Source organism: Acipenser ruthenus, chromosome 8, assembly GCF_902713425.1.
Source record: "Acipenser ruthenus chromosome 8, fAciRut3.2 maternal haplotype, whole genome shotgun sequence".
NCBI lineage: Eukaryota > Metazoa > Chordata > Actinopteri > Acipenseriformes > Acipenseridae > Acipenser > Acipenser ruthenus.
In genome coordinates this window covers 27,065,494-27,091,886 of record NC_081196.1, presented here as the reverse complement: position 1 = coordinate 27,091,886, position 26,393 = coordinate 27,065,494, and the positions used below count along the sequence as shown (strand labels likewise).

General features: G+C 40.5%; 1 protein-coding gene across 2 annotated transcripts in view; it reads right to left on the bottom strand.

Moving 5' to 3' along the window:
* xpo4 (exportin 4) overlaps positions 1-26,393 on the bottom strand; it is a 112,765-nt gene that overhangs the window by 50,835 nt on the left and 35,537 nt on the right. The window contains exons 3-4 of one of the 2 annotated variants that reach the window (XM_059028761.1): positions 21,985-22,126; positions 1,082-1,220 (exon numbers count right to left, since the gene is read on the bottom strand). In XM_059028761.1, the coding sequence (XP_058884744.1) occupies positions 1,082-1,220; positions 21,985-22,126 (281 nt within the window). Of the gene's footprint in view, positions 1-1,081; positions 1,221-21,984; positions 22,127-26,393 lie in introns of those variants that run through there. The other variant, XM_034012204.3, reaches the window with a different exon arrangement.

The following is a 26,393-nucleotide window of genomic DNA, read 5'->3' as shown; positions in this document are numbered from 1 at the left end:
CTGTAAAAGTCACAGACAAAACCACTCAGTCACGAGACTGAGGGAAGCCTGCTTGTTAGAATGGACTAACAGCCTCCGCAATGGCAATGCTAAAAGCTGTCGCCAAAAAGGCATCAAGATACTGGGGTTGAAATTGCAAGCAACAACCAAAGCGAGTATCGTGGTCCTGCCCAGCAGCTGCTCTTGCTACACGTGTGCTGAGCACTACGTTGCAGACAGGCTGCGGGTATTCTTTGTACAAACTGAAAAAAACCACAACAAAAACAGTAATTAAACATTTACATAAATAATATACAACCTCTCATTCATAGTGCTAAAAAGCAAAAACAAGATTAAATAAGCCCCAGCCGGAGCTATGTAGCCTGGAAGGAGAGCACAAAGTCAGCCGACTTACGTTGCTGGATCGCTGGGAAGGTGCGACTCGAGCTGCTGGCTTCACAAGGGCCAAAAGGCCGCAGCTGGATGTAACTAGCAACAGGCTGTAGTGCACACAATATGTGTAATAGAAAATTATTACAGCGATTAGTTTAATGTCACATATAATTTGTGAAAAACACAAGAAATGCAAAAAATATATACCGATGGAAGCAAAAAAGTACTTATCTGAACAAGGCTCTCCAATCAGGTTATGACTGTGTCAGGTTCAGTGAGCAGCTTTGGTATACAATTTTCAGGATTCAGGTCTTTAAGAGGTTAGTACCCATTTGGCAATGGTTACATTTCGTACTTGAAAGGGAACTCGCTAGTTAATTAAAAATGGTAGAAGAACAAAAACATTCAGTGGATAGTAATTTGAGTAAGGGATTGAAGGTACACAGTGTTAGCCTGTGATCTAAGAAAACGCACTGGAAAAAGCGAAAGTTTGAATGGAACAGATACGTAAGCAATGGAAATATGGCCAAGTTGCAGCTAAAACACACCACTATGATTATTATTTCTGTTCAAAAATATATGCATAGGTAGGTTTGTGATTCCAACTTGATATATTTTTGGTTTATTTAATGGTTTGCATTTGTATACATAAACCGTAATTGATGTGTGCCTATCGATTACCAAATGAATAATCACTCTGATTACTTACCACTGTTGGATTTCCACTGCTTATTAACTGACTGACTTCATGGAAAATGCCCTTGCAGTCAATGGATTTGTCTAATGATCCACGCTTTACAATAACTGCTACCGCTAGTAAAATCTGCTCCCTTACATATTTCTGAAGGCTGAAAAAAAAAAAACAGAAAAAAATAAATGGGGACCAGTAAAACAAAAGATATAGATAAGAAAACAGTATTGCTTTATAATGTTTCCAGTACATCCACCCAGCTTGTATTGTATTTAATTACCTGCAATTGTCATTGAATTTCAACTTAAATGTTAAACTCCACATTATTTCCGCAGTTTAAACAAGTGCTTAACAAGGTATTAACTATTAGAACTAGAAGAATTATCATTGGCCATACACTGAAGATCTTTTGTTTTGCTTGTTTTTTCCACTTTAATTCAGGATTATGTTAATAAAAGGTAAACAAAAAAGGTAAGAAAAAGGTAAGAAAGTTGATTTTAAAACTTTGGTTACCTCTCCTTTAAGGATGTAAATATGTTTATAGATCAGGGGCCATATTTATAAAGGGCGTTTACATTTAGGCTAAGAGTTATAGGCGTGCAAATTGGAGTTGAGTGTGTCTAGCTAAAGGGCTTTCAAAGAAACTTCAACAAGTATTCAAAAAACTATTTAAACAACCTTTTAGCTGAACCCGTCTAAATAAACCCGCAGATAAAAGTGGTTAGTACTCAGTTGCATCTGCACATTGGTGGATTAGCCAATGGTGTAAAGCAGGGGTTCTCAACCTATGGTTCACGACCCCACTTTGGGTCGCTGGGCTATTTCCTTGGGGTCGCAATCTCACATGCAACATACAGCAAAAAATCAGAAACCTGAATGACAAGTTGCAATACATAAAAAATACAGTACATATAATCAAGTGCAACTCATGTTGAGACGGCGGTCCCTAACACTACAGTCTAACAATTGTACTACCATGTATAAGCAAATGTGCTTAGAAATACACGCTTACAGCTACAACTATGAAGATAAATACCCACCAGTTAAAATCCTACCACAGCTGCTAAAATCCCAAACACATTCAAATCTAGTTAAAACCTAGATGGGAGAGACACTGCTTACCTTAGCCGGTGTGGAGGCAAGGTGACATATGTTATATTTATGTTTTACTGTTTTGAGTTGACTTCTGAAAGCAGTTTAAGTTTGTTATGTTTACAGCTGCTGACAGAAGTTAGGGCAGTATGTGTGTCTCCTATGCGACGTGGCATTATCACACTGGTGTTTGCTCGTAAATTGAATTTATAAAATGGCTGATGCGACGGCAAGGAAAAGGAAATACTTGGATGAGTACTTAATTATGGATTCACTTTTAGCCATACATCTGGCATTGAAAAGCCACAGTGTGTTATTTGTAGTGAAATCCTCTCTGCTGAGTCAATGATTAAAGCCATTCAATTTGGTTTATTCAGTTTGCAACTTGATGATTCCACAGATGTTACGAATTGAGCTCAACTGCTTGTTTACATACGATGTGAAAGATGAGGACTTCAAGGACAAACTTCTTTTTTTGTAACTCTCTGGAAACAGACTGAAGTGCCTGATGTTTTCTTAAGTTTTTTCTTTGGAAGAGCATGGTATTGAGTGTGAAGAAGTATGTGGAGTCTGTACTGATGGAGCTCTTGCAGTGCTGTGCTCCAGATCCAGTTAGGTGAAGGATGTGTCATCGACTGCAACTGGAACCCATTGCATGATACACCGACAGGTGTTAACTACAAAGACATTTTTTTTCTGTTTCTCACAGATGAAAAGACTTTTTATCTGTGAGAAACATTGCATTAAGTGATCAGTGCCATTAACTTTATCAAAGCGCATGCCCTCAACAGCCATCTCTTTTGTCAGCTTTGTAAAGAAATGGATGCTTCTCATGAAGTTCTCCTCCTTCACATGCTAGTCCTACGGCTATCCAAGGGCAAAATGTTGAAGCCCGTAATTGATCTGCAAGCTAAGGAATGTGTTTTTCGATCAAAAAGAAGTTTCAGGCAACTTTCAGTGATGAAAAATAGCTCAACGGAATGGCGTTCCTAGTGGATGCGTTTGTGCTCTTAAATGAACTTAACCTGTCACTCCAAGGACCCAATGCCCCATGTTGAATAAAATAAAATTTGCAGTTTAGAGGTTAGTTAAAAGACCTGGCTTGTTTTAAAGTGTGCCGAGATTATAGAGCTCGGAAAGAAAAAAAAAATAAATAGAAAATGGGTCTGGGGATGGTTGAGAACTGATGGAATGTAAAAGCAATGTTAAATGAAAATGTATTATTATTATTGTTTATTTAGCAGACACATTTATCCAAGGTGACTTGCAGAGACTAGGGTGTGTGAACTATGCATCAGCTGCAGAGTCATTTACAACGTCTCACCCAAAAGACGGAACAAGGAGGTTAAGTGACTTGCTCAGGGTCACACAAAGAGTCAGTGGCTGAGCCGGGACTTGAACCGGGGACCTCCTGGTTACAGGCCCCTTTCTTTAACCACTGGACCACACTGCCTCCTTTGTAGAAAGGAATGTGAACGGCTATGCTGTTCCAATCAGCACGTTTTAAATTCCAGGTCATTTTTAGGAAATTTTAGTCTCTGTGGCGTAGCATCCCAGGAAAGGCTGGTCTGCACCCTTGAATTATTAGACCCAGACATGGAAACTGCAGGTCAGCGCTCTTGCACACGTTTATTCATACGAAACAAAATAACACAAAACACTATAAACAAACTCTACAAAATTAACAAAACAGCACCCAACTTCGGCTATCACACTGCAAACTTTCTCTTTCTCGTTCTCTTGAAATTAATAACTTTTCTGGACAATTCCTGGCAGTGGAAACAAGTCAAGTCATCAAAAAAGTTGAACTGAAGATACAAAAATTAATAATGAAAAAATACTGGGGTAAAAATGCTGTTTGTGAAGGGGTGGGGTAAAAAGGGGTGTGTGTCCGCTCATTGGCTAATTGGCAGGCTATCTTTATGACAATGGCCCAAAGCATATGGTTAAGTCAACTCTGGAATTACTGAATCAAATCACCAGATTTCAATCCATTAGAAATGCTTTGGATTGATCTGAAAAAAAGCTGTAGACAAGCATTGTGAGCATTGTGTGTTCAATCTGTCTGAGCTGAAGGAAATATGCAAGACAGAATGGTCCCCGATTTCACCAACAAGGTGAAACACACTGGTTATGAATTAACATAACCAGTTTCTAAAGTTTACTAATGCTTGTCCTTAATCTGTTACTGTGAATTGTGGTATAATAAGCGCAGGATGCCAATACTTTGTCTGCAACAGTAAACACACAGCTGCACTTCAATATGCATTCAAATCATATTATGCATAAAAAAACAGCATACATAACAAAACAATAGAGGTTAAAAACTCCAACCCTCAGGGGAAAAAAAACTATGCCAATATAACCAACGCCATCATCAAAGTCCTGAAGATGGGGGCACATTTCGGCGCTTCTTTTTTTGTAACACTTGGAAGATGGAAAACAAGAAAATCATATTTCTCCAATACTGTAATAAGCAGGATGCTGTAAAAGACGCACATATCAAATACAGTTCTAGAAACAAATGTATTATACAAACAAACATATTGCCACATAGTTTCATGGATGTATGATTATAAATTGTATATTGACTGCACAGGATGAATATGTAGGGTTAAATCGACCATTTTAGAAGCAATATATATTTCCTACACCTCTTAGCAATATCAGGTGCACAGAAACTGAGCTATAGTGGCAGCCTACAGCATTCAAAAGACACATCTTCTTTTACACAACTAAGGATAGATGTAAAAATCTAAAATCATATTTTTTAATACTGTAGAAATAATAAGCAGGATACTGCAAATGATGCAGTTATCAAATACACCGAGTTGATTCAGGGGACTTGAAATAGTTTTGAGTATGTGCCTTTGCACCTCATTGATGCTATGAAGGGTTAATACAGGGTTTTCAATTAACTTTAAGATATGTGGCACTTACAAGGTAGTAGGAGGCACCGATCTCATTGTAGTGGTAGTGCTGATGGGGGAGAGTGTGGGAGGGCGGTGTCCCCCCTCCTACTGGGACCTTTTTGAAAAAAAGGGATTCAAATGGTGCATTCTGGCGCAATTTTGGATGGTTTAAGAATGTGCTTGACTAGTAGTGTCTGAGAAAGTACTCCATTAGTACAATGAAGGAGCTTTATTTCAGCACTGCTCACAGCAAGGCAAGATCAACAAGAACAATAGACTTTTGAAGCATCAAAGCCCCTGCAATACAAGACTGGCTGAAAATGTGTGTGGAATTGGTGACCGCACCTTGTGTACAGTAATATGGGAAACAGCATGCTGCAGCTCCCATGCTCAGTGTTAGTGAAGTCCTGATTTGACAGCACGTAACACAGACAGCTCTTCTGTTACATGTTACTGTTTATTTTTCAGTAAAAAAGTTTTTTAGTTTGTTCTGCTATAATTTATATTAAATACACCACAGCAAGCACATTGTCATATAATGTAGATATTTTAGTGCAGTCAAGCAAGCTGCAGTACATTTCATTTTTAATTCCCTAAATATTTCTCAGGTTTTTTTTTCTTCTTCATTACAGCCTTTCATTAAAATATTTTCTTTATCTTAAGTTTTCGGAGTATTCTGTTAATGGCACTACCTATGCAACACACAAACTTTAAGTGTATTTATATTTTAGATTTTTGCTGTCTTGAATGCAACGGTTCATTTTATAAGCTTTTTTTTTTTTTTTTTTTTTACACAACAGTACTAGCACGTTTGGTCACTTTCACAACTGTTGCATGAAACCGGCACACCTCTCTGACTAAAGCATTTGCATATCAGCAGATAAGGGGCTCAGCTCCATCATGCCTTCTTGTGTCTTCTTAAGTGTACAGCCTCTATACATGAACCCCCAATTTATCTCTGACAAGCACGGGTACATATTTTTAAGATATCACAACAAAGGGAATACACTTTTTTTGGGGCACATATGTATAGCTATTATGTACTATACATCTCCTTACAGTAATGACAGATAATGCAACAAAAATGGACAATGAAAAATACCCAAGAATAATCTTAATTTTTTTTAATAAAGTAGCCGACGCAAATATATTATTAGACGGTGGATCTGCATTGAATCTTCCTAACTCGGTTGTAATGACAATTTAAAAAAAAAAAAAAAAAATAATAATAATAATAATAATAATAATAAAACCAGTTTTAGTACTTTTCATTTGACAAATTAAAATATGATAAAATATAGGATCATGGAGGTGGTATAGTTTCTGTAAATCATTCTATTCTTTAGTTTAATTGGGATTACTCTCTTTGTTTCGCAGAGTTGATGCACTGTTGACAATGCGCGATGACATACATTCTTCCAGTAAAACTGACCAATTCCCGGTAGGTCAATCCAGTCCATTCATTTAGTCTTTAATCATTAATTGTCCTCTTTAGTGAGAATCCCGGGTAGTAAAGTTCTTTTAATTTTAAAGTCCTTCAAAATAATCAGAGTTTTCCTTCAATTTTAATTTAAATCACTCACAGCGTCTCCTCGATGGTAATGGAAACTGACAGTTAGTTTTGCTCGTTTTCTCTCTCTCCGACTGCAAAGTTAATCATCTATGTGGGTATTTGCTGGATGTTATTAGCAGCGGGCAGTTCCAGTTGTTAATTCCTGCTCTCCATTTTCTGACTAACTGAACAAACTCACACTGAAACAAAGACAGCTTCTCCCCAGCCCTTTAAGTTTTTTTTCAAACTTACATCTCTCATTGCTCACAAAAACCATATTGGATCTGGCACTTCTAGGGAGTCGAACTTGGTCATCCAGTGGGCCTCAACCCTATCAGTGCTGCTATAATCATCAAGCTAGGCTCTCTCTTTCTCTTTTTATTACAATTGTACTCAGTGGAAGTGACCAACTGCGTGTTCTGGGAAAATTAAATTACTGCAGCAGTCATGGCGAATGCTGGAGAGAGAAGCTTGACTTGGAAGTATTTTGGATTTCAGCCAGATGACAACCTCAATCCTGTTGAAGGCGGACAATCAAAATGTTAAAATTGTTTTAAAAAAATAATGTAATTGTATATAAAAACAATGTGATATCTTGTAACAATTGTAAGTCACCCTGGATAAGGGCATCTGCTAAGAAATAATAAATAATAAAACTCTCATGTCCAAAATGTTAACGATGTTTTTATATTCTTTGGATTTTGTGTTAATCTGATTTTATGTGCATGTAATGTGATAGCTGTGAAAATCCTGTGTTTTGAATTGCATGCATGAGCGGTGGAACGACCAGGATGAATACAGACTTCACTGCCAGCATATCAGTTTCCCTAACACTACAGGATCAATGTGACGCATCAACTGCAGAGGAAAGCACAGGACCTAAAGCTTCCGAGTCACGCTGCAAAAGTCTACCAATGCAGACGGCTACAGGTTCAGCATGAAAGCAATAAAAAGTACTTGCAGTTTATTATAGTGTAGCCATAGTGGTTGTCTTTTGTCTAATTTACTTTCTTTGCAACATTTTTAACAACCAAAACGAGCACGATGGGCCAAATGGCCTCTTCTCGCTGGTAAAATGTCTTTTGTTCTTATTTAAGGAGCACTGGGGCATTGTTTTGACAGAGACATTTGGCTTGAATACACTTAAACAGAATTCTATTCTAATAGCACGTAAGTCATCTACATTAGTGGCCCGTTTAAGAAATGTAGCTAAATATAATGCTTAACTTTGAATTTTTCCCTATTGAATTGCATATGTTTTACTTGTTTTACTTTCTAAAAGATTTGTACAGTATAGATTCATGGTGGTGTTATGTTGTATGTGACTTAAGAATATAAGAAATGTTACAAACAAGAGGAGGTTCATTTGGCCCATTTTACTCATTTGGTTGTTTATTGATCCAAGCAAGAACCTTATCAAGCCATTTCTTGACGTAACCTGGCCTAGTTATAAAAGTTGTGCTTCAAGGAAAGTATTTCTGTGTTATTTTGTTATGTATAAGAATCGTGCCTTACTACGCTCCTGGGCGTGCGATTTTTCTAGCACAACCAACACCCTGTCGTGTCTTATTGCTTACCTATATTAAACAGTTGTAGTCAAAAGTTTACATACCACAATGGAAATTTCTAATTTCTTGAAATTTCTCAAAAACAAAGAATTTTAGTAAAATTCCGTTGTAGCAAAAGTTTTGCTTTTGTGGATGAGGAAAACAAAGTTACAAAAAATAGATGTCTATAATTAAAAAATGCTAATTCAAAAGTATTCATACCCTTTGATGCTATGATTGTATTGTCTAAACGGTGATAGAAATTTCAATATGATAATACAGAACCTAATTCTGAAACCTTCCGCTATAAAACTTGGTTTAAAAGCGCAACTGGACGTTCCAACACGACAACGATCCAAAGCACTCATCAAAATCTACTTCAGAACGGTTAAAGAAGAAAAAAAGGTTCTGGAATGGCCTCGTCAAAGTCCCAATCTAAATCTGACTGAGAATCTTTGGTCTGAGTTGAAGGCGGCTGTCCACAAGAGAAGTCCTTGGAATTTGAATGAACTGGAACAATTTTGCGTTGAAGAATGGTCAAAAATCACTAACAAATAATGCCAAAAGCTCACTGACAAATATCCAAATCGTTTAAAAGAGGTTATTATTGCTAAAGGTGCCCCAACTAGCCATTAATTAAATTGTTCTTGTCAGGGTATGAATACTTTTGAATTAGCATTTTTGGAGTTTTGCAGTTCTTGTATCCTTCTCCAGCTTTGACAATAAATTATTTATAGGTCTTCAGATAACTTTACTTTTTCCCATATTGACGTATTGATAATGACAGCAATCATCCTATGCCTAACCCTTTTATACTCTCCAAGAATGTTCACCTACAATCCAGAATTTTCTATACTTTTCTAGAATTAGGCTCTGTATTATCATATTTAAACTAGGCACTGGGAGGGGGGGACCTAAAGAGATATGCAAGATTGAGGTTGTAGCTTCCTGCCACCCCTGCTTCCCAGTGAGTAATGATAGAGGTGTTTGTTACAGTAATCTTACTCAGATTCCTATTATCCCTGCTCTATCACTTGCACTAGACAGGACTGTTCTACTTTTAAGCTTATTTAATGTCAGGTTTGTCTAATAAGGCTCTGTTAATTAGTGATTTTATTCAGGATTACGGGACTGATATTTTATCATTAACTGAAACTTGGCTTGGCCCTAATGACAACGTTTCCCTGACTGAGGCTTCCCCACCTTACTATTCTTTTTTTTCAGAAAGCTCGCTCTACTGGGCAGGGAGGTGGACTTGCTACTATTTTCCGTAGTGAACATAGAATTAATCAGGTTACTGTCCCAAGTTATTCATCTTTTGAACTGTTAACATTAACACTAAATAGTACACTACCTGTTCATATTGTAATTATCTATCGACCAACTAAGTCAAACCCATTATTTTTAGCTGAATTTAGTGACTTGCTATCTTCATTGACAATCCATTATGACAGGATTCTTCTACTGGGTGATTTTAACCTACATGTTGATACAAAATCTGACTCCACTTCTGTGGAATTTATGAGGCTACTGGATTCCTTAGACTATATCCAGCATGTAAAAGGTCCCACACACAATCGTGGCCATACTCCAGACCTGGTAATCTCTCGTGGTATAGTTGTTAAAAATGTGTTTTTTTTTTAAAAAGCTCAACGTGGTTTAATGATGCTACTCGCAAATTGAAATATGAGGGTCGGAAATTAGAATGGACATGGCGGGTTACGAAACTGCATGTTCACTACACTATATGGAAGGACCAACTGGCTAAATATAGGAAAGCTCTGGCATTGGCCAGATCAACTTATTACTCTAACGTAATTGAAACTAATAAAAATAATCCTAGATTTCTTTTTGCTACAACTGATAAATTAATTAATCCTTCTCCAAATAGTTCCAGCCTTTATACTGGTTTTGTTCCTAGCTGTAATGACTGCTTAAATCACTTTAAAAATAAAATACTACACATTAGAAATCAGATTCCACAAACATATTCTATTAAGTTGTTGCACAGTATTACCTATTAGTGCCTCTAAGGCTACTATGGAGGTTTTTTCACCGTGTAACAATGATTTATTTATTTTTTTTTTGTTCCTGGGTAGTAAATGTTATTTCCTAATTGCTTATGCCTCAAAGTATAGAAAATGGCTATTATTCCCCACAAACTTTGCTTTTGTGACCAGGACAGTGATATTTTGAAATTTACCTATTTTCCAGAACATCCCAGATAGATTCAGTGCTGAGTAAACTTGGAGTAACTTCTAGAACTTTCTAGTAATATAAATAGTAGTATAAATACAGGGGCCTTAAGCCCACCAGTTCAGTTTAGTTCCAGCTGCCTAAGTGGATACATGTCTGTATTTTTCTGAGATGGCATCAAGAGGCTGCAAGCATCCGGCAGACGCATTTTGCTATGTCTGCGGCCAATTTATCAAGACAAGAGCGAAAAAGTACTCCGTGGAAGCATCTGCTAAGATGTGTGAGGCCTACAAGGCATATTTCGGCATGCCTGTCGGGGATCAAGACAAACCCTGGGCACCTCATTTCACCTGCGAGCACTGCAAAAAAAACTCTGGAAGGTAAGATGGACAATTGTTGCTCGGAATTTTGTTATAAAATTTGTTAATTTTTAAAATTGTAAAAGTTTTTAATTGTAAAATGTTTTACAATTTTCAATGTTATTGAAAAAATATATAATATATGAAAAACGTTGCGAGAATCTCTTACACATTAGTCATGGGTGAAATAAATGTATTTTTGTAGGATGGTACAGAGGGGAAAAGAGAGCCATGAAGTTCGCTATCCCAAGAATTTGGCGGGAACCCACTGACCACTCAAGTAACTGCTACTTCTGCAAGGTGGACCCTTCCAAACATTGGACTGGCAAGAATGCACCTGCTATCTCGTATCCGGACCTCCTTCATCCATCACCCCGGTGCCACACTGCCATGAGCTCCCCGTACCCACTCCTCCGGAGAGAGAGCAGCCGTCTTTAGAAGAGAGCAGCAAGTCAGAGAGCGAGGAAGACGTTGTAGATCCAGATGACAATTTCAGAGGTGGAGCTGAGGAGAGAAACCCATACTACCAACCAAAAAGACTACTCACTTCTAAATCTTTTGTAGTCACTTTTGTATTATTATTATTATTTCTTAGCAGACGCCCTTATCCAGGGAGACTTACAATCGTAAGCAAATACATTTCAAGTGTTACAATACAAGTAATACAATAAGAGCAAGAAATACAATAACTTTTGTATAAATACATGTTAATTTGGATTCATATGTTGTTTTTTTCTGACTTTATGTGAACGAAAAGACACAAATTCGCCCGTTTTCTCATTGGAAATAGGTAAATTTCAAAATATCACTGTCCTGGTCACAAAAGCAAAGTTTGTGGGGAATAATAGCCATTTTCTATACTTTTGAGGCATAAGCAATTAGGAAATAACACTTACTACCCAGGAGCTGACAGTTCTGATTCAGCACATGAGAACTACAGTATGTTCTCTTGACCCCATTCCTACAAAATTATTTAGAAAATGCTCTTGGAGTTATTATTACGCACATTTTAAAAATTATAAATAGTTCTCTTTCTTCTGGTATTGTTCTATAGGTAGCTATAATAAAGCCAATGCTCAAGAAACACAACTTGGATCTTAAACTCATTAATAACTACAGGCTCATCTCCAATCTTCCATTCTTAGACAAGGTTTTAGAAAGGGTTGTTGCATTTCAAGTACAAAGTTTTTTTTAACTCTTAACCCTTTGTGGTCCATTTATTCAGCGCGTGTCAGGCGAGTCAGGTCCAATTTATTTTCACACGCGCAGTTTATTTTAGACGCGCTGTTTAAAAGTATTTTTTTTCACAGTAAAACAGGTTTAAAAGGCACTGCATATTAACAGGACACTCAGTACTGCATCTCCAGCCTCGCCCCATCTCTTGTTCGCTATATTTTAAAATAGCTCTTAATAATAGTACATACCGTTAAATCATCTCTTGATCACTCGTTTTATCACCGAACTCCTCAATAATGTGATCCAAGTCGTTATTTTATTACTATAACATCTAAAAAAAGCTCTGCAAATGTTTGTGATGTTCTTTGAGCGCTGGATGCGGAAGCAGCTATCTTGTTTATGTTCGTGTTAACTATGTGGTGTCGGGTCTACCAGTATTCATGAGATACGCCCTTTTTTTCGGCTTCTCTCGGTTCCTATCGGTCTCACTCAGCCATTGAATGGTTTTCTCATCTTTTTCTGGAGAAAAAACGACTAGAGACCTGTTTTTTGCGTCTTTTTGATGATGTCGGACCAGAAAGGGAAAATTGCGATGTCGGACCAGATCCGACATAGGACCGCAAAGGGTTAATGGTGTATCTGAGAAATTTCAGTCTGGATTTCGTGCTGCACATAGTACAGAGACAGCCCTTGTCAAAGTTGTAAATGACCTACTGATAAGCTCTGACTTGGGCTTTCCATCAGTTCTAATTCTTCTTGATCTATGAGCTGCTTTTGACACTGTAGACCACTCCATCTTATTAAATTGGCTCAAATACTTAGTGGGACTATCTGGCCTTGTCTTATCCTGTTTCAATCTTACCCATCTGGTAGGTATCAATTTGTCTCTATTGGGGAGGAAAACTCAGCATTGACCGAAGTTGATTGTTGTGTTCCACAAGGTTCTATTCTGGGTCCATTGCTATTTTCATTATATATGTTACCACTGGGTGATATTATCAGGAAACATGGTGTGAACTTGCACTGCTATGCAGATGACACCCAGCTATATTTGTCTTTAAAACCTGATGATACTTCTGTCAGGGTGTTAAGTTGCTGCTTGCCTTGCTGACATCAAGTGCTGGATGTCCCAAAACTTCCTAATGCTGAATTCAGATAAAACAGAGGTTCTGTTTGTAGGCTCCCATAACCAACTAAAAAATGTAGGATTGCATGAGTTTGACCCTAGCAGTCTTTTATCAAATCCTAAAACTGAAAAAAAAATTTAGGGGTTCTCTTTGATCCTGATTTATCATTTGAGTCTCATATTAGGGAAGTTTCTAAAGTATCCTTCTATCACTTGAGAAACAGCCAAACTGAGACCTATTATCTGCTTATCGGATGCAGAGAGACTAACACATGCCTTTGTTTCTTCAAGAATTGATTACTGTAATGCACTCCTCTCTGGCATCCCAAAACGTGCGGTGTCCCGCCTACAGCTTGTTCAGAATACCGCTGCTAGAATTTTGACTAAAACCAAAAAAAATGACCATATCACCCGTTTTAGCCTCCTTGCACTGGCTCCCTGTTCAATATAGAATTGATTTTAAAATCTTATTATTGATCTATAAAGCCTTGAATGGAGCTCTTACTGACCGCGTATCTCCTAAATCACACTCTTAGATCATAGGAAGCTGGGCTGCTCGTTGTTCCCAGGGTCAATAAAATCAATATGGGAGGTAGGGCTTTTTCTTTAAGAGCCCCTGATCTATGGAATGCACTACCTCCTTGTGTTAGGGAAGCTGGGTCTGTGGGTATTTTTAAGTCTAAACTTAACAGACATTTATAAAATGGCATTTTTATCTTAGTGGTTTTAATCCTCCTGCACTAGAAGACTGGCTGTACCTCCTCTATGCTCCCCTGCCTCCAAAGCCCGCTCCTTCTCCTCCCTCGCCCCGCAGTGGTGGAATGAGCTTCCTACAGATGTCAGGACTGCTCAGTCCCTGACCACCTTCCGGCGTCTCCTCAAGACACACCTTTTCAGATAGCATCTGTAAACCTCAGAACTCTCGACTATACTGGACTAATGGCACCCAATCGTAACAGTACTTGGATCAGCTTGTACTCATACTGGACTTTACTCAATAAGCAAATAGTTTTCATTTAAGTTAACTGCTCTTAGTCGAACCCGTAATTATCTACTGTTATTTACTGTATTCCCTATTTTTTTTTCTTATTTGAATTGATCTTTAGTAGGAGGATCGAAAGCCTCCAGCTCCACCGATTGGTTGACGTGGAAGGTAGAAATACATTTGGGAAAGAAAGCAGGGTTCATGCGGAGCGTGACCTTGGTCCTATACTCCGCGAGAAACAGACAAGCTTTCGCCACAGAAAAAGCTTGCATCTCGCTCACGTGCTTGGTGGAGGTGATGGCAAGCAAAAATGCTGTCTTAAAAGACAGATACTTCAGCTCGGCTTAATGCAGGGGCTCAAAGAGTGGCTTCATGAGTGCCTCAAGCACTACATATTAAGCAACCACTGAGGAACCCTGTCCTTAAGGGGAGCAAGCAGCCTCCGAGCACCTTTCAAAAATTGCCCCACCAGGAAGTGAGATCCTGTGGAGACCGAGTCGATTTTAACATGGCAAGCAGAAATCGCTGTCAAGTACACCTTCAATGTCGAGGGTGATTTCAAAAGAGGTCTTGCAAGAACTGCAGAATGACTGGCATGGGAAATGTAGTGGGGTTGAAGCGTCATGTCAGACACCAGGTCTGGAAAACAGCCCACACATACCCACACTCGGCTCGTGTAGAAGGCATTCTGAAAAGTTGAAATAACTGTCACAGCCCTAGCTGGCTAAAATGCAGCCATCCAGAGCTGTAGGCTCAATGGATCGGGGTGCCACACAGTCCCTCGTGTCTGACTGAGCAGGTCGCGGTGGAGAGGTAGTTGCCAGGGGTGGTCCTCCTGGGTCAAACTGGGGTACTAACATAACCCTGGCCTGGTCTCGCCTGATCTTCTCCAGACACATCGGTAGCACTGCTGTCAGTGGGAAGCCATACAGTAGAGCCCTCGGCCACTTGTGGGCCATGGCATCTACACCTAGCGGAGCCTCGCTCTCCTAAATGGAGAACCAGGAGGGGACAATGGGCTGATTCCAGTGAGGCAAAGAGATCCAAGTCTGCTCTCCCAAATCTGTCCCAAATCACGTTCTCCACGTCAGGGTGAAGTCTCCATTCCAATCCGCATTGCCAATTATTTTTATTATTTTCTCCACAATTTGGAAATGGGCAATTATTTTTTTGGCTCAGCTCACCGCTACCACCTCTGCGCTGACTCGGGAGGGCGAAGACAAACACACGCTGTCCTCCGAAGCGTGTGCCGTCAGCCGACCGCTTTTTTTCACACTGCGGACTCACCATGCAACCAACCAAGAGCTACAGCGTCGGAGGACAACACAGCTCTCGTGCAGCTTACAGGCAAGACCGCAGGCACCCGACCAGACTACAGGGGCAGCTGGTGAGCGGTGAGCCGAGGACACCCTGGCCGACCTAACCCTCCCTCCCACCCGGGCGGGGCTCAGCCAATTGAGTGCCGCCCCCTGGAAGCTCCCGTCCTCAGGTCGGCAAAGGAATAGCCTGGACTCAAACTCGCGACATCCAGACTATAGGGCACATCCTGCACTCCACGTGGAGCACCTTTATTGGATGCACCACTTGGGAACCCCAGGGAACCTTCCTTGATAGGAGGTCCGTTGCCCCATTCTAACTCCCCGCTGATTTACTGCTCTGAAAGAGTGTTGTCGTGTGCCCAAAGTAGTAGATTGCTGGCTGCTCGAAGGAGACTGGGTGACCGCAGGCCACCTTGGTGATTTGCATAAGCCACCACTGTAGTGTTGTCCATCCAGATCAACAATTGCCTGCCTTGAACCGATAAAAATGCTGCAAGACCAGATACAAGGGGGTTGCCACGCACCCGGCACTCCTCGCCTGTGCCCGAGGCGTCGGTGGTGATGACCTCCCTCCTGGTAACCCAGAGCCACTCCCAGGCACAGATGGGTCAGTTGTTTCCACCAGGTTAGGGTCGCCATGCAATGACGCGTCACTGTAAGTAAGCGATGTGGCTCACTGCATGCTGAAAAACCTTGCGGTTGAACCACTTTTGGAGGGGGTGCATTCGGAGGAGGCCTAGAATAAGTATCTGGGAAGCTGCTGCCATCAGGCCCAGGAGCTGCTGGAAGGTGGACACCTTCAGTCTTTTGCCGAGCTGAAAAAGCTCTAAGCAGAACAAGAACCTGTGAACTCTTTCATCTGGCAAAGTGGCGATCATATTGCTTGAGTTCAAGTGGATTCCCAAGTAGGTGTCAACCTGGGACAGCACTAGCTGGCTTTTTTGTACGTTTACCATAAGACCGAGCTTGCCTAAATGGTCGATAACTAGATCAGATGAGCCAGTCGTCCTGATAATTTAACACTCGATTCACTTGAGTCTCAGGAGGGGCCAGTATAGCATCCATGCACTTTGAAAAAGTGTGAGCAGCTAGTGAGAGGACGAACGGCACAACACGGAACTCGTACGCTTTTCCCTGGAAGGAGAAGCGCAGGTACTTTCTGTGGCCTGGTAGTATGGGGACATGGAAGAAGGTGTCTTTCAGGACAACTGTGGTGAACCAGTCGCCTGTACTGTGCGCAAGAGTTGCTGTGTGGACAGCATCTTGAACTTTCTGCGCCTCAGGAACAGATTGAGCTGTCTGAGGTTGAGAATGGGTCGGAGACCACCATTCTGTTTGGACACCAAGAAGTACCGAGAGTAAAAACCAGACTCCAGTTCAAGGGGGTCTACCACTTGAATAGCCCACTTCATTAGCAGGGTCATCACCTCTTGGGACACCACCAGGGCGTTGCGAGGGTTTGTGACCGTGGTCACAACCACTCTCGCGAAGGGGGGAGGGCCTTGTTTGAACTGGAGCCGGCAGCCGAGCGGAATCGAGCTGAGCACCCAGATGTCGTTGGTGCATGATCACTAATGTGCCAGGTGGTTCTGAGAGAAGGAACCCTGGGCCTGTGGCAGCAAACCCTCAGGGCTGCTGAGCCACGGCAGGTTTCGCCTGCACCCTCTGAGCCTGCAAAGGGTGGTGATACTGGCAGCGATGTCCCCTGTTGGCGGGGCGCATCTGGCACGAGGGGCGCCTCGCTGCGCTGGGGCAGCTGGGGTCTGGAGCACCACGGATTGCCGTGGTCTGCGGACTTGTGGCACTTTCTTTGGCAGCAGGCGAACCAGCTCCTTGCTCGACTCTCTGACTTGCTGCAACCTCTTCAAGAGCTCTTCAAGAGCTCTGCCCCGTGCCTGTCCATTGAATTTGGACAGCTGCAGGAGATGATCTGTCACTAAGCGCAGCTCTTCCAGCATGCGTGGGGGGTCTGTGGTTCACCGACAGCGCCTGCATCAGCGTAGCCTGGTACGCCACAAGGGTGCTAGTAATGCTACCCATACGTGTGGCGAAGGCCTCTGCCGAATAAGCCTTTTTGAGCATGGTCTCAAGTGACCTTGCATTGCTTATTTCGGGACGGACACGTCCTTAGCCAAGACTAGCAAATGTGGAGCCTTAACTAAAGCAGCAAATCGGGAAGTTGCTAAGAGCCAGCTTCTCTGCCTCGTGTACCTTGTACAATAGGTCAGCCGACCGCGAAACAGCCGGGGCTGTCGCAGGGTGAACCCATGAGGAATGGCCCTCATGCAGAAAGTCCGGGCGGACAGGTGGACCAGAGGTCTGCACAGCCGGAGATGAGGGTCAATCAGATATCGACCTCCTGGGCACGCTCTGCTCAGACCAGGGCACCTGTAGTGCTGCGGTGCCACGCTTTAACAGGGCTGTGAGTTCCCCAGAAAAGGGAAGGGGAACTGAAAGTTTCTGACTCGATGTCCTCAGTCTGAGGCCTGAGTTCCAGTTCCTGCTCCATGTCCTCATTAGGCTCCTCTGAGGCTACAAGAGAGAGAGTCATCCTGCTGCCAGACAGTTACATCCTGAACCTGCTGTTCCATCTCTGTACCAGTGCAAGGGCCGGTGCGGTACCGGTAAACTATGCACAGGCAGTACCGGTGTGGCCGCGGCTCAGTACGGTACCGAGATTGTCGCGACCCAGTGTGGTGCACGGACGGTACCGGTGAACACTGCACAGGCCAGTGCAGCCACGGCTTGGTACTGAGGCTGCCGCGACCCGGTGCAGTGCACGGATGGTACCAGGACTGGAGCTGCTGGTGCAACCGGCTTGGTGCGGTGCATGGGCAACCGCAGTGGTATCAGGTGGGGCTGGAAGCAACCACACAGACCACTGGCAACAACAACAGCGGTACCGCAGCAGAGCCTGCCTGTGTGTGCTCGCCGCTTGATAGCCTGAGCTTAAAAGCCTTCACAGCATGGTGCTAAAAAGGTGCCCACCGCTGCGGCATGAACAGAGACAAGCTCTCCCATTGTACTAATACAAGACTATCTGGGCCCAGATAGGTTGAATAATCTCCTCAGAGATACAACTCCAGCCAGAGTGAACCGTTACACAGAGAGGAGGGTGAAATGATCTGCGGGAGGGAGGTGCAGACAAGCCGCAGGCTCCCGGCGTGCCACAAGGCTGCACACGGACTCACAAAAACACACTCAAAACCTCCAGGAAAAAAGCTTAAATTATAAAATAATTCAACAATTAATTCCACAAAGCAACATACAATTGAAAGTTTAAAAAAATAATAAAAAATAAATAAAATAAAAAAACTTTGCTGTTTGAAACGATGCATCTCTCTGCAGCTTGCTCGAATCAGGTTGAAAAGAAAATGGTGCTGTTCAAACATCAAAGAGCCTAGTGTCTCTGAGGAGGGGCAGACACTGGCGTGATGACGTTGCCGGTCATATAATTGGCTGTTATGTAATGGATACATTTCCTACTTGAAAGGGAATCCTACTTACAGTTTTACTGACCATTACAATAACTAGAATAAAATATGAAACACTTTGATAAATACAGGCGTGTTGACTGACTCGTTGCTACAGATTCATTGTTGTGTACGATTGTAATTTAAATAGCGCTCCTTTTAATGTAAACGCATAATTAATCCTCCCAATTGTTTCTTAGCTAATTCTGCCTTATTTGTAAAATCTAACAAGAGGTGTGTCTCCAGACAGAATGTCTTTACGAAACAAACGATGTGTAGTGTAGTGACAACATCCTTTACACAGTAAAGCAAATCATTTCTTTTAAGGAATGTATAGCTTGAAAAATAGCTTTGAGCTTGTTTAATTACAAAACGGTCATGGTTTAACATTGCTTATTATAGCTTTATTAAAATGCAGGTAGAGTGGAAAGAAATAAATTAAAACAATAACTAAATATGCAATTAATTTAGCTTACTTACTTCGGGAAAGCCCCGTCTTGAGCGCAGTAGGTCTAGGTTTTTCAGCATAGAATACCGTGCTTTGCCATTTTTTGCTGCCGTCTTATTTGCTTTCTTGTTCTCTACATGTTTACAACTGGCAATATGATCTTTAATAGTATTGACTCGTACATGATCAATCGATTAACAGTGTGGCAGGGCAAACGCTCTGCTGAAGCAGGGGTGTGTGTATGTATGGGGAATATTGGGTGGCAGGGAGGGAGTTCAAATCCTCCCTGCAAACACACGTCAATTGAATAAATGTTTAAAAAATTAATGAAGGCTCCAGCCACAGGTGTATAAATAAGGTGATCACAGGTGGTGAAATAGTTAGTTTTGAGAATTAATGTCGGTGTTCGTGGTGAAGGTTAGTGGTCTGTAGCCTGTGCTGTGTTGTTTGTTTGTTTGTGTGATTTTTTGTCAAACCTTTTGTTTTGGCCCATGTGCCTTTTATTTTGACCAGTGTGGTTTTGTTAGTGTTTGTACCACATTAGCGCATTCAAACTTGCAGCTTCTTTCTCTGGGTCTACTTCCTGGTTACGACAGCCTGACCAGTGACGTCATCCTGTTCCAGACAGTAAAACTTGAAGAATAGTATCCCACCCTCCTTACACAGAAAATGTTTTAGCTCTGTATTTTGCTGATACATTGCATATTTTTTTCTTCGTTGGTGCAGCCACCATGTTGAGTTTCAGCAGAGACATGTGAGTGAAGTCACACGATGAATTAACTCAACTTGACTAAGTGTAGTGCAAAAAAAAAATGGAATTGTGAGGAGAAAGACAGCACTGCAAAATTCCATTCCCAAAATGGTTAATTCCGTTCCCAATGCCTAATTCCACGATTTTGTCCGTGGAAAATCAGTAGCCCTAGATATGGCAGCCATATCAGATAGGTCATGGAAAGTTCACCAAATAATGTAGTTTTAGCTACATCAACATACAGAAGAACTTTTAAATAGTACACCAAATTCAATAATATAAAGACTATTGCTTTTGACTGCTGACAAGTTTAAATGTTACTTCAGAGTACAAAACCTATAGCACATACTTCAGACTGACAGAATTTCTGGTCAGAGTCGAGGGTCTTCGACCGTGAGCGACAAGTCAGAATTACGTCATCTATAATCTTGCATCTTTTTTGGAAAGGCGTACAGCATTAACCCTTTGCAGTCCATTGTCGGACTGGGTAAGACATTACAATTATTCCTCACAGGTCCTTTGTCGGACTGGGTCCGACATCATTATAGCAATGCAATAAACGGGTGTCTAGTCGTTTTTTCGAGAAAAAGCCGAGAAAACCATTCAATTGCCGAGTGGGAGCGACAGGAGCCGAGACAAGTCGAAAAAAAAAAAAAAAGGCGTATCTCATGAATAGTCATACATGGTATCAGGTATCAGATAACGGAGGGCGGTCTGAAGTAAACAAGTTGGCTGACAATCAGCGCACAGAAAACACATTATTCGCATTATTGAGGAGTTTGGTGATAAAACGAGTGATCCGGAGATGATCGATCGGTATGTACGACTATTATTATTATTATTATTATTATTATTTATTTCTTACATAGGTGAACGCTATAGCAAACGAAAGGGTGGGGCGGGGCTGGAGATGCCTAGTGAGTGCTTTGTTGATATGCAGGGCCATTTAAACCCGTTTGACTGTGAAAAAAATACTTTTAAACAGCGCGTCTAAAATTAACTGCGCGTGTGAAAATTAATTAGACCTGGCGTGCCTGACGCGCAATTAATAAATGGACCGCAAAGGGTTAACAGATCGTCCAACCTTTCATCTGTCATTCTAAAATACCTCTCACTGTCACATACCCGCATCTCTCTAAATAATGTTTTTAATTCTCCCTTTCGGGTTCTCTGTTGGTTGAGAGGGCGGATGTACCAGTGACATCGCTTTTGATTTTTTTTTTTTTTTAATCTGTGTAAGGGGTACAAACTCAGCACATCTACTTAAATGTAAATGTATCCACTTTTGTGAATGCAGTCTGTATTTAAAAGAAAGCCTCTGTAAGTTGGTAAACTTCTGTTCTCCAATGCATTTGTTCTTCTGTCTTTACAAAAAACTCAAATCATTTTTAATATTTAGCTGTCACCCATTTACATAGTTGCTTGCTCAGCTATCTCATTAACTGACCTACAAAGTTACACGCAAATGCTGTGTGCATACGCAACCAAACAATTTACAGATACTCGCAGATTTGTATTTTCAGTGCATGACAATCTTTATTTCCTTTAAAAAATACAGTAAGTGCCTCATCAAGTGTTTTTACATCCATTTCCAAGATTTCACTGACTATTTTCAAATGTACGATTTTCGTGACCTCCGTAGCCTTTACGTGTAATATCTTATAAATTAGTAAGGTAGAACTACTAATGATTGCATTTTTATTTAACAAATATCTTCTAGTATGTATGGATTACATTTTTGAAATGCATCTTTATATTGGTAAATGTGTATATATAGAATGTTACTGCTTCAGGTCTCTCCATCTTAAAAACATGTACATAACATAGCTCGAAATAAACTAGGAGTCTAAGACAGTTGCAGCCGTAACGAATGCACCCACTGCTCCCTCTTGAGAAGCGTTTTGTTCAGCCACCAGTTTTCAGTTCTGATCACCTGTGCCAAATCCTAAAACATCCACAGATGCATCTTGCGGTAATCTACTTACTTCGGCCTCTGCAAGACGTAGGTTAAAAGGAATGTTCGCAGAGATTCAATGCTGCTCTTCTCTAAAAGGATCCATTCCCGGACAACGGCTTCCATTATGGCTGTGGCGGCTTGGAAAAGAACATAGTCCACTTTGCTAGTTTCTGTGGAGTGGAAAAAGATTGCAAAAAAAAAAAAAAGGTTTAGTGTCTATTTACTCTTCCTAAAATTGACATCATCCATGCATCAAGCTAAAATGCAAGGGAAAACTTCACAGAGAACAATTGTTCCAGTCTAATATGTTCATAAAGGTATAGTTTTAGATGTCATATACAGGGAACACCTATAGAGCGTATATGCATGGTGAACAGAAAATGCCGATATCACGATAAATTATCTTGATGTAGAACTGATATGTATTCTTTTAGATAATTGTAAAGAAAAGAACAGTTGTATTCATGTCACAATAACAGTATAGAATAGAATTTCAAATATATATATATATATATATATATATATATATATATATATATATATATATATATATATATATATATATATATATATACATACACACACACACACACACACACACACACACACACACACAGTACTGTGCAAAAGTTTTAGGCAGGTGTGAAAAAATGCTGTAAAGTAAGAATGCTTTCAAAAATAGACATGTTAATAGATTATATTTATCAATTAACTAAATGCAAAGTGAGTGAACAGAAGAAAAATCTAAATCAAATCCATATTTGGTGTGACCACCCTTTACCTTCAAAACAACATCAATTCTTCTAGGTACACTTGCACAAAGTCAGGGATTTTGTAGGCATATAGTCAGGTGTATGATTAAACAATTATACCAAACAGGTGCTAAGGATCATCAATTCAATATGTAGGTTGAAACACAATCAACTGAAACAGAAACAGCTGTGTAGGGGAATAAAACTGGGTGAGGAACAGCCAAACTCAGCTAACAAGGTGAGGTTGCTGAAGTCATACACCATGGCAAGACTGAGCACAGCAACAAGACACAAGGTAGTTATACTGCATCAGCAAGGTCTCTCCCAGGCAGAAATTTCAAGGCAGACAGGGGTTTCCAGATGTGCTGTCCAAGCTCTTTTGAAGAAGCACAAAGAAACGGGCAACGTTGAGGACCGTAGATGCAGTGGTTGGCCAAGGAAACTTACTGCAGCAGATGAAAGACACATCATGCTTACTTCCCTTCGCAATCGGAAGATGTCCAGCAGTGCCATCCAGCTCAGAATTGGCCAAAAACAGTGGGACCCTGGTACACCCATCTACTGTCTGGAGAAGTCTGGTCAGAAGTGGCCTTCATGGAAGACTTGTGGCCAAAAAGTCATACCTCCGACGTGGAAACAAGGCCAAGCGACTCAACTATGCACGAAAACACAGGAACTGGGGTGCAGAAAAATGGCAGCAGGTGCTCTGGACTGATGAGTCAAAATTTGAAATATCTGGCTGCAGCAGAAGGCAGTTTGTTCGCCGAAGGGCTGGAGAGCGGTACACGAATGAGTGTCTGCAGGCAACAGTGAAGCATGGTGGAGGTTCCTTGCAAGTTTGGGGCTGCATTTCTGCAAATGGAGTTGGGGATTTGGTCAGAATTAATGGTCTCCTCAATGCTGAGAAGTACAGGCAGATACTTATCCATCATGCTATACCATCAGGGAGGCATCTGATTGGCCCCAAATTTATTCTGCAGCATGACAACGACCCCAAACATACAGCGAAAGTCATTAAGAACTATCTTCAGCGTAAAGAAGAACAAGGAGTCCTGGAAGTGATGGTATGGCCCCCACAGAGCCCTGATCTCAACATCATCAAGTCTGTCTGGGATTACATGAAGAGAGAGAAGCAACTAAGGCTGCCTAAATCCACAGAAGAACTGTGGTTGGTTCGCCAAGATGTTTGGGCCAACCTACCTGCCGAGTTCCTTCAAAAACTGTGTGCAAGTGTACCTAGAAGAATTGATGCTGTTTTGAAGGCAAAGGGTGGTCACACCAAATATTGATTTGATGTAGATTTTTCTTCTGTTCACTCACTTTGCATTTTGTTAATTGATAAATATAAACTATTAACAGGTCTATTTTTGAAATCATTCTTACTTTACAGCATTTTTTCACACCTGCCTAAAACTTTTGCACAGTACTGTATATATATATATTTCACTGAATTTTATTCTTGCAAACTTCCAAAAGTAGTACAGTAGTACATGTCCAGACAGTAAATGACTACAACCCAAAATACACTTCAATTTCAGAGAATGATGTTGAATTAAGACAGAAAAAGGAACAGAAAAGTGTCTGCAATCAGGAGACAAACTCCGTTCTACTGACAGCAGTTTAAAAAAAACTTTGTTAAATCGTAATCAATTCAGAACTGATTTATAAATGTTTTGATTAGAAAAGTGAAGGTTCCATTTGTAGTCGGGATTATTACAAAAAAAATTGTAATGTTATTATTTCTCTCTTTCCTTAATATCTTGTTTGCAGTGTTGCATGGAGCAAGTCCTAAATACAACAAACGCTAGATTAATTCTAGATTTTTTATTTTTTTTGGCTGACTTAGTAATTAGTATTATTAAAAATAAAAGGGCAAATACAAATTTCATGGACTTCAGGTTTAGTCACGGATGATGCTACAGTACATGCAACGTGAATGTTGTGTGATTCATGCCAGCTCACGCCACCGCCACGCAGCTTTCACTCTGTCTTCACTGTACTTTCAAGCTACTCTCCTGCACATTTCCCCCCCATCTCAAACGCTTGTGGTCAACGAATAGTATAGTACTTTTATGACTGCAACAGATACACGTCAACAAAAATATACATTTATATATTTATGAACCAATTCTGTGCATTTTAAGAATATAATTATTAAAAACAAAAAACAATTAAAAGTGTTTTCTCCAACAGAAATAAAACTACATATTTAAATCAATCCTGAATAGGCTGTGAGGGACATGTAATGTACAAACACCAAGTAGCGTTTTAAACTAGGCTAAAGCAATCTGAAAAAATGCATTTTATATGCAAATAATATTCATTAAATCTATTGGGCAAGGCACATAGTAACTTGTTTTAGGTCACGAAAATGGACAATCAGTGGAGAAATAATTGTAAACAATGAGCTTCTTTTATTTCAAATATCACTACTCATAATAAACTACATAAAGCACATTCATGGTTAATAATTTTTTTTTTTTAAATCCAGGGCTTAATGTGACAACACTTGGTTCCATCAGTTTGAATTCCATAGAGTAGATGTTAAAACTTCATGCAGATTTGAACTCTGCTCTTGTCAAGATAAGCACCAACGTAGCTTTAAGACGTAGCTTTACAGAAAACTAATGTGATCCATCTGTGTCTCCATCCATTTGCGTTTCCTTCCATATGATGATGTAGATATTCTTCTGTCTGGTGTTGATGGCTGAAGTGTAATGCTGGCTCCAGGGATCAGCTTATTTTGCCTCCCTAGCGCATCAGCACACACAACGGCTGCAATGCTGGCTCCGGGGACCAACCACAGTGCGGTCTCCGCAGCGCATCAGCATAATTATGTACAAATTATAATACTCACCAATGTTGTTTCCGCAATCTTTCCATTCGTTGCATTTTATCTGCTTTTGCTGCAATGTTATTTATAATGGCATTTTACATAAAACATAATAAAATAAATGTAGACATCTAGCTACTCTGGATTCAGTCATTTTTAAATACTGTATGAGTTATTTCCTGCAGCCACATTCCTTCTTTAAAGAAATCCAACCAAACCACGCAGTAAATGTAATTGTGATCTTTCTCCATACACACGGAAACCAGGCGCATGTGGAGACAAAAAAAAAAAAGAAAAAAAAAAAAAAAACGTAAAATTGAGAAACAAACACCTAGCTCCTTTTAGAGCACTGACTAAACACACGGGAACCTAACTAACCCGCAGGACGGCTAAGCCGTTTATCCGCTACAAACACCAAAACGCTCTTGAACTTACTTCTTAGTGACTGCTTGGAAGCAGCGCACCTCTTCTGCCTCCTTCTCCTCAGCAGCCCCGAGCAAACTAACTTCTCCCCTTTTATACCCTGCACCTGGCTCTAATTTAGTAATAAGCACCAGGTGCATGGGATAATTAATAATAAAACAATTAACTAATCAATTAAACAATAAAGCAAAACAATCAAACAATAAAAGAAACTAACAAAAATGTGCCTGCACACATGTCCTATGCAGGGAGGATTTTAACCCCCCTCCCTGCTGTCTTACAATATATATATAGTATTTTTAATTTCTTTACATTACTGTGATCTTGGGCTGTACAGACACTGTGGTATGTCAAATTCACGCCACAAAGACGTTTCTCATTAGTCAGTTTCCCAAGTTACTCTGTACTCTAGTTTACAGTGCAGCACCA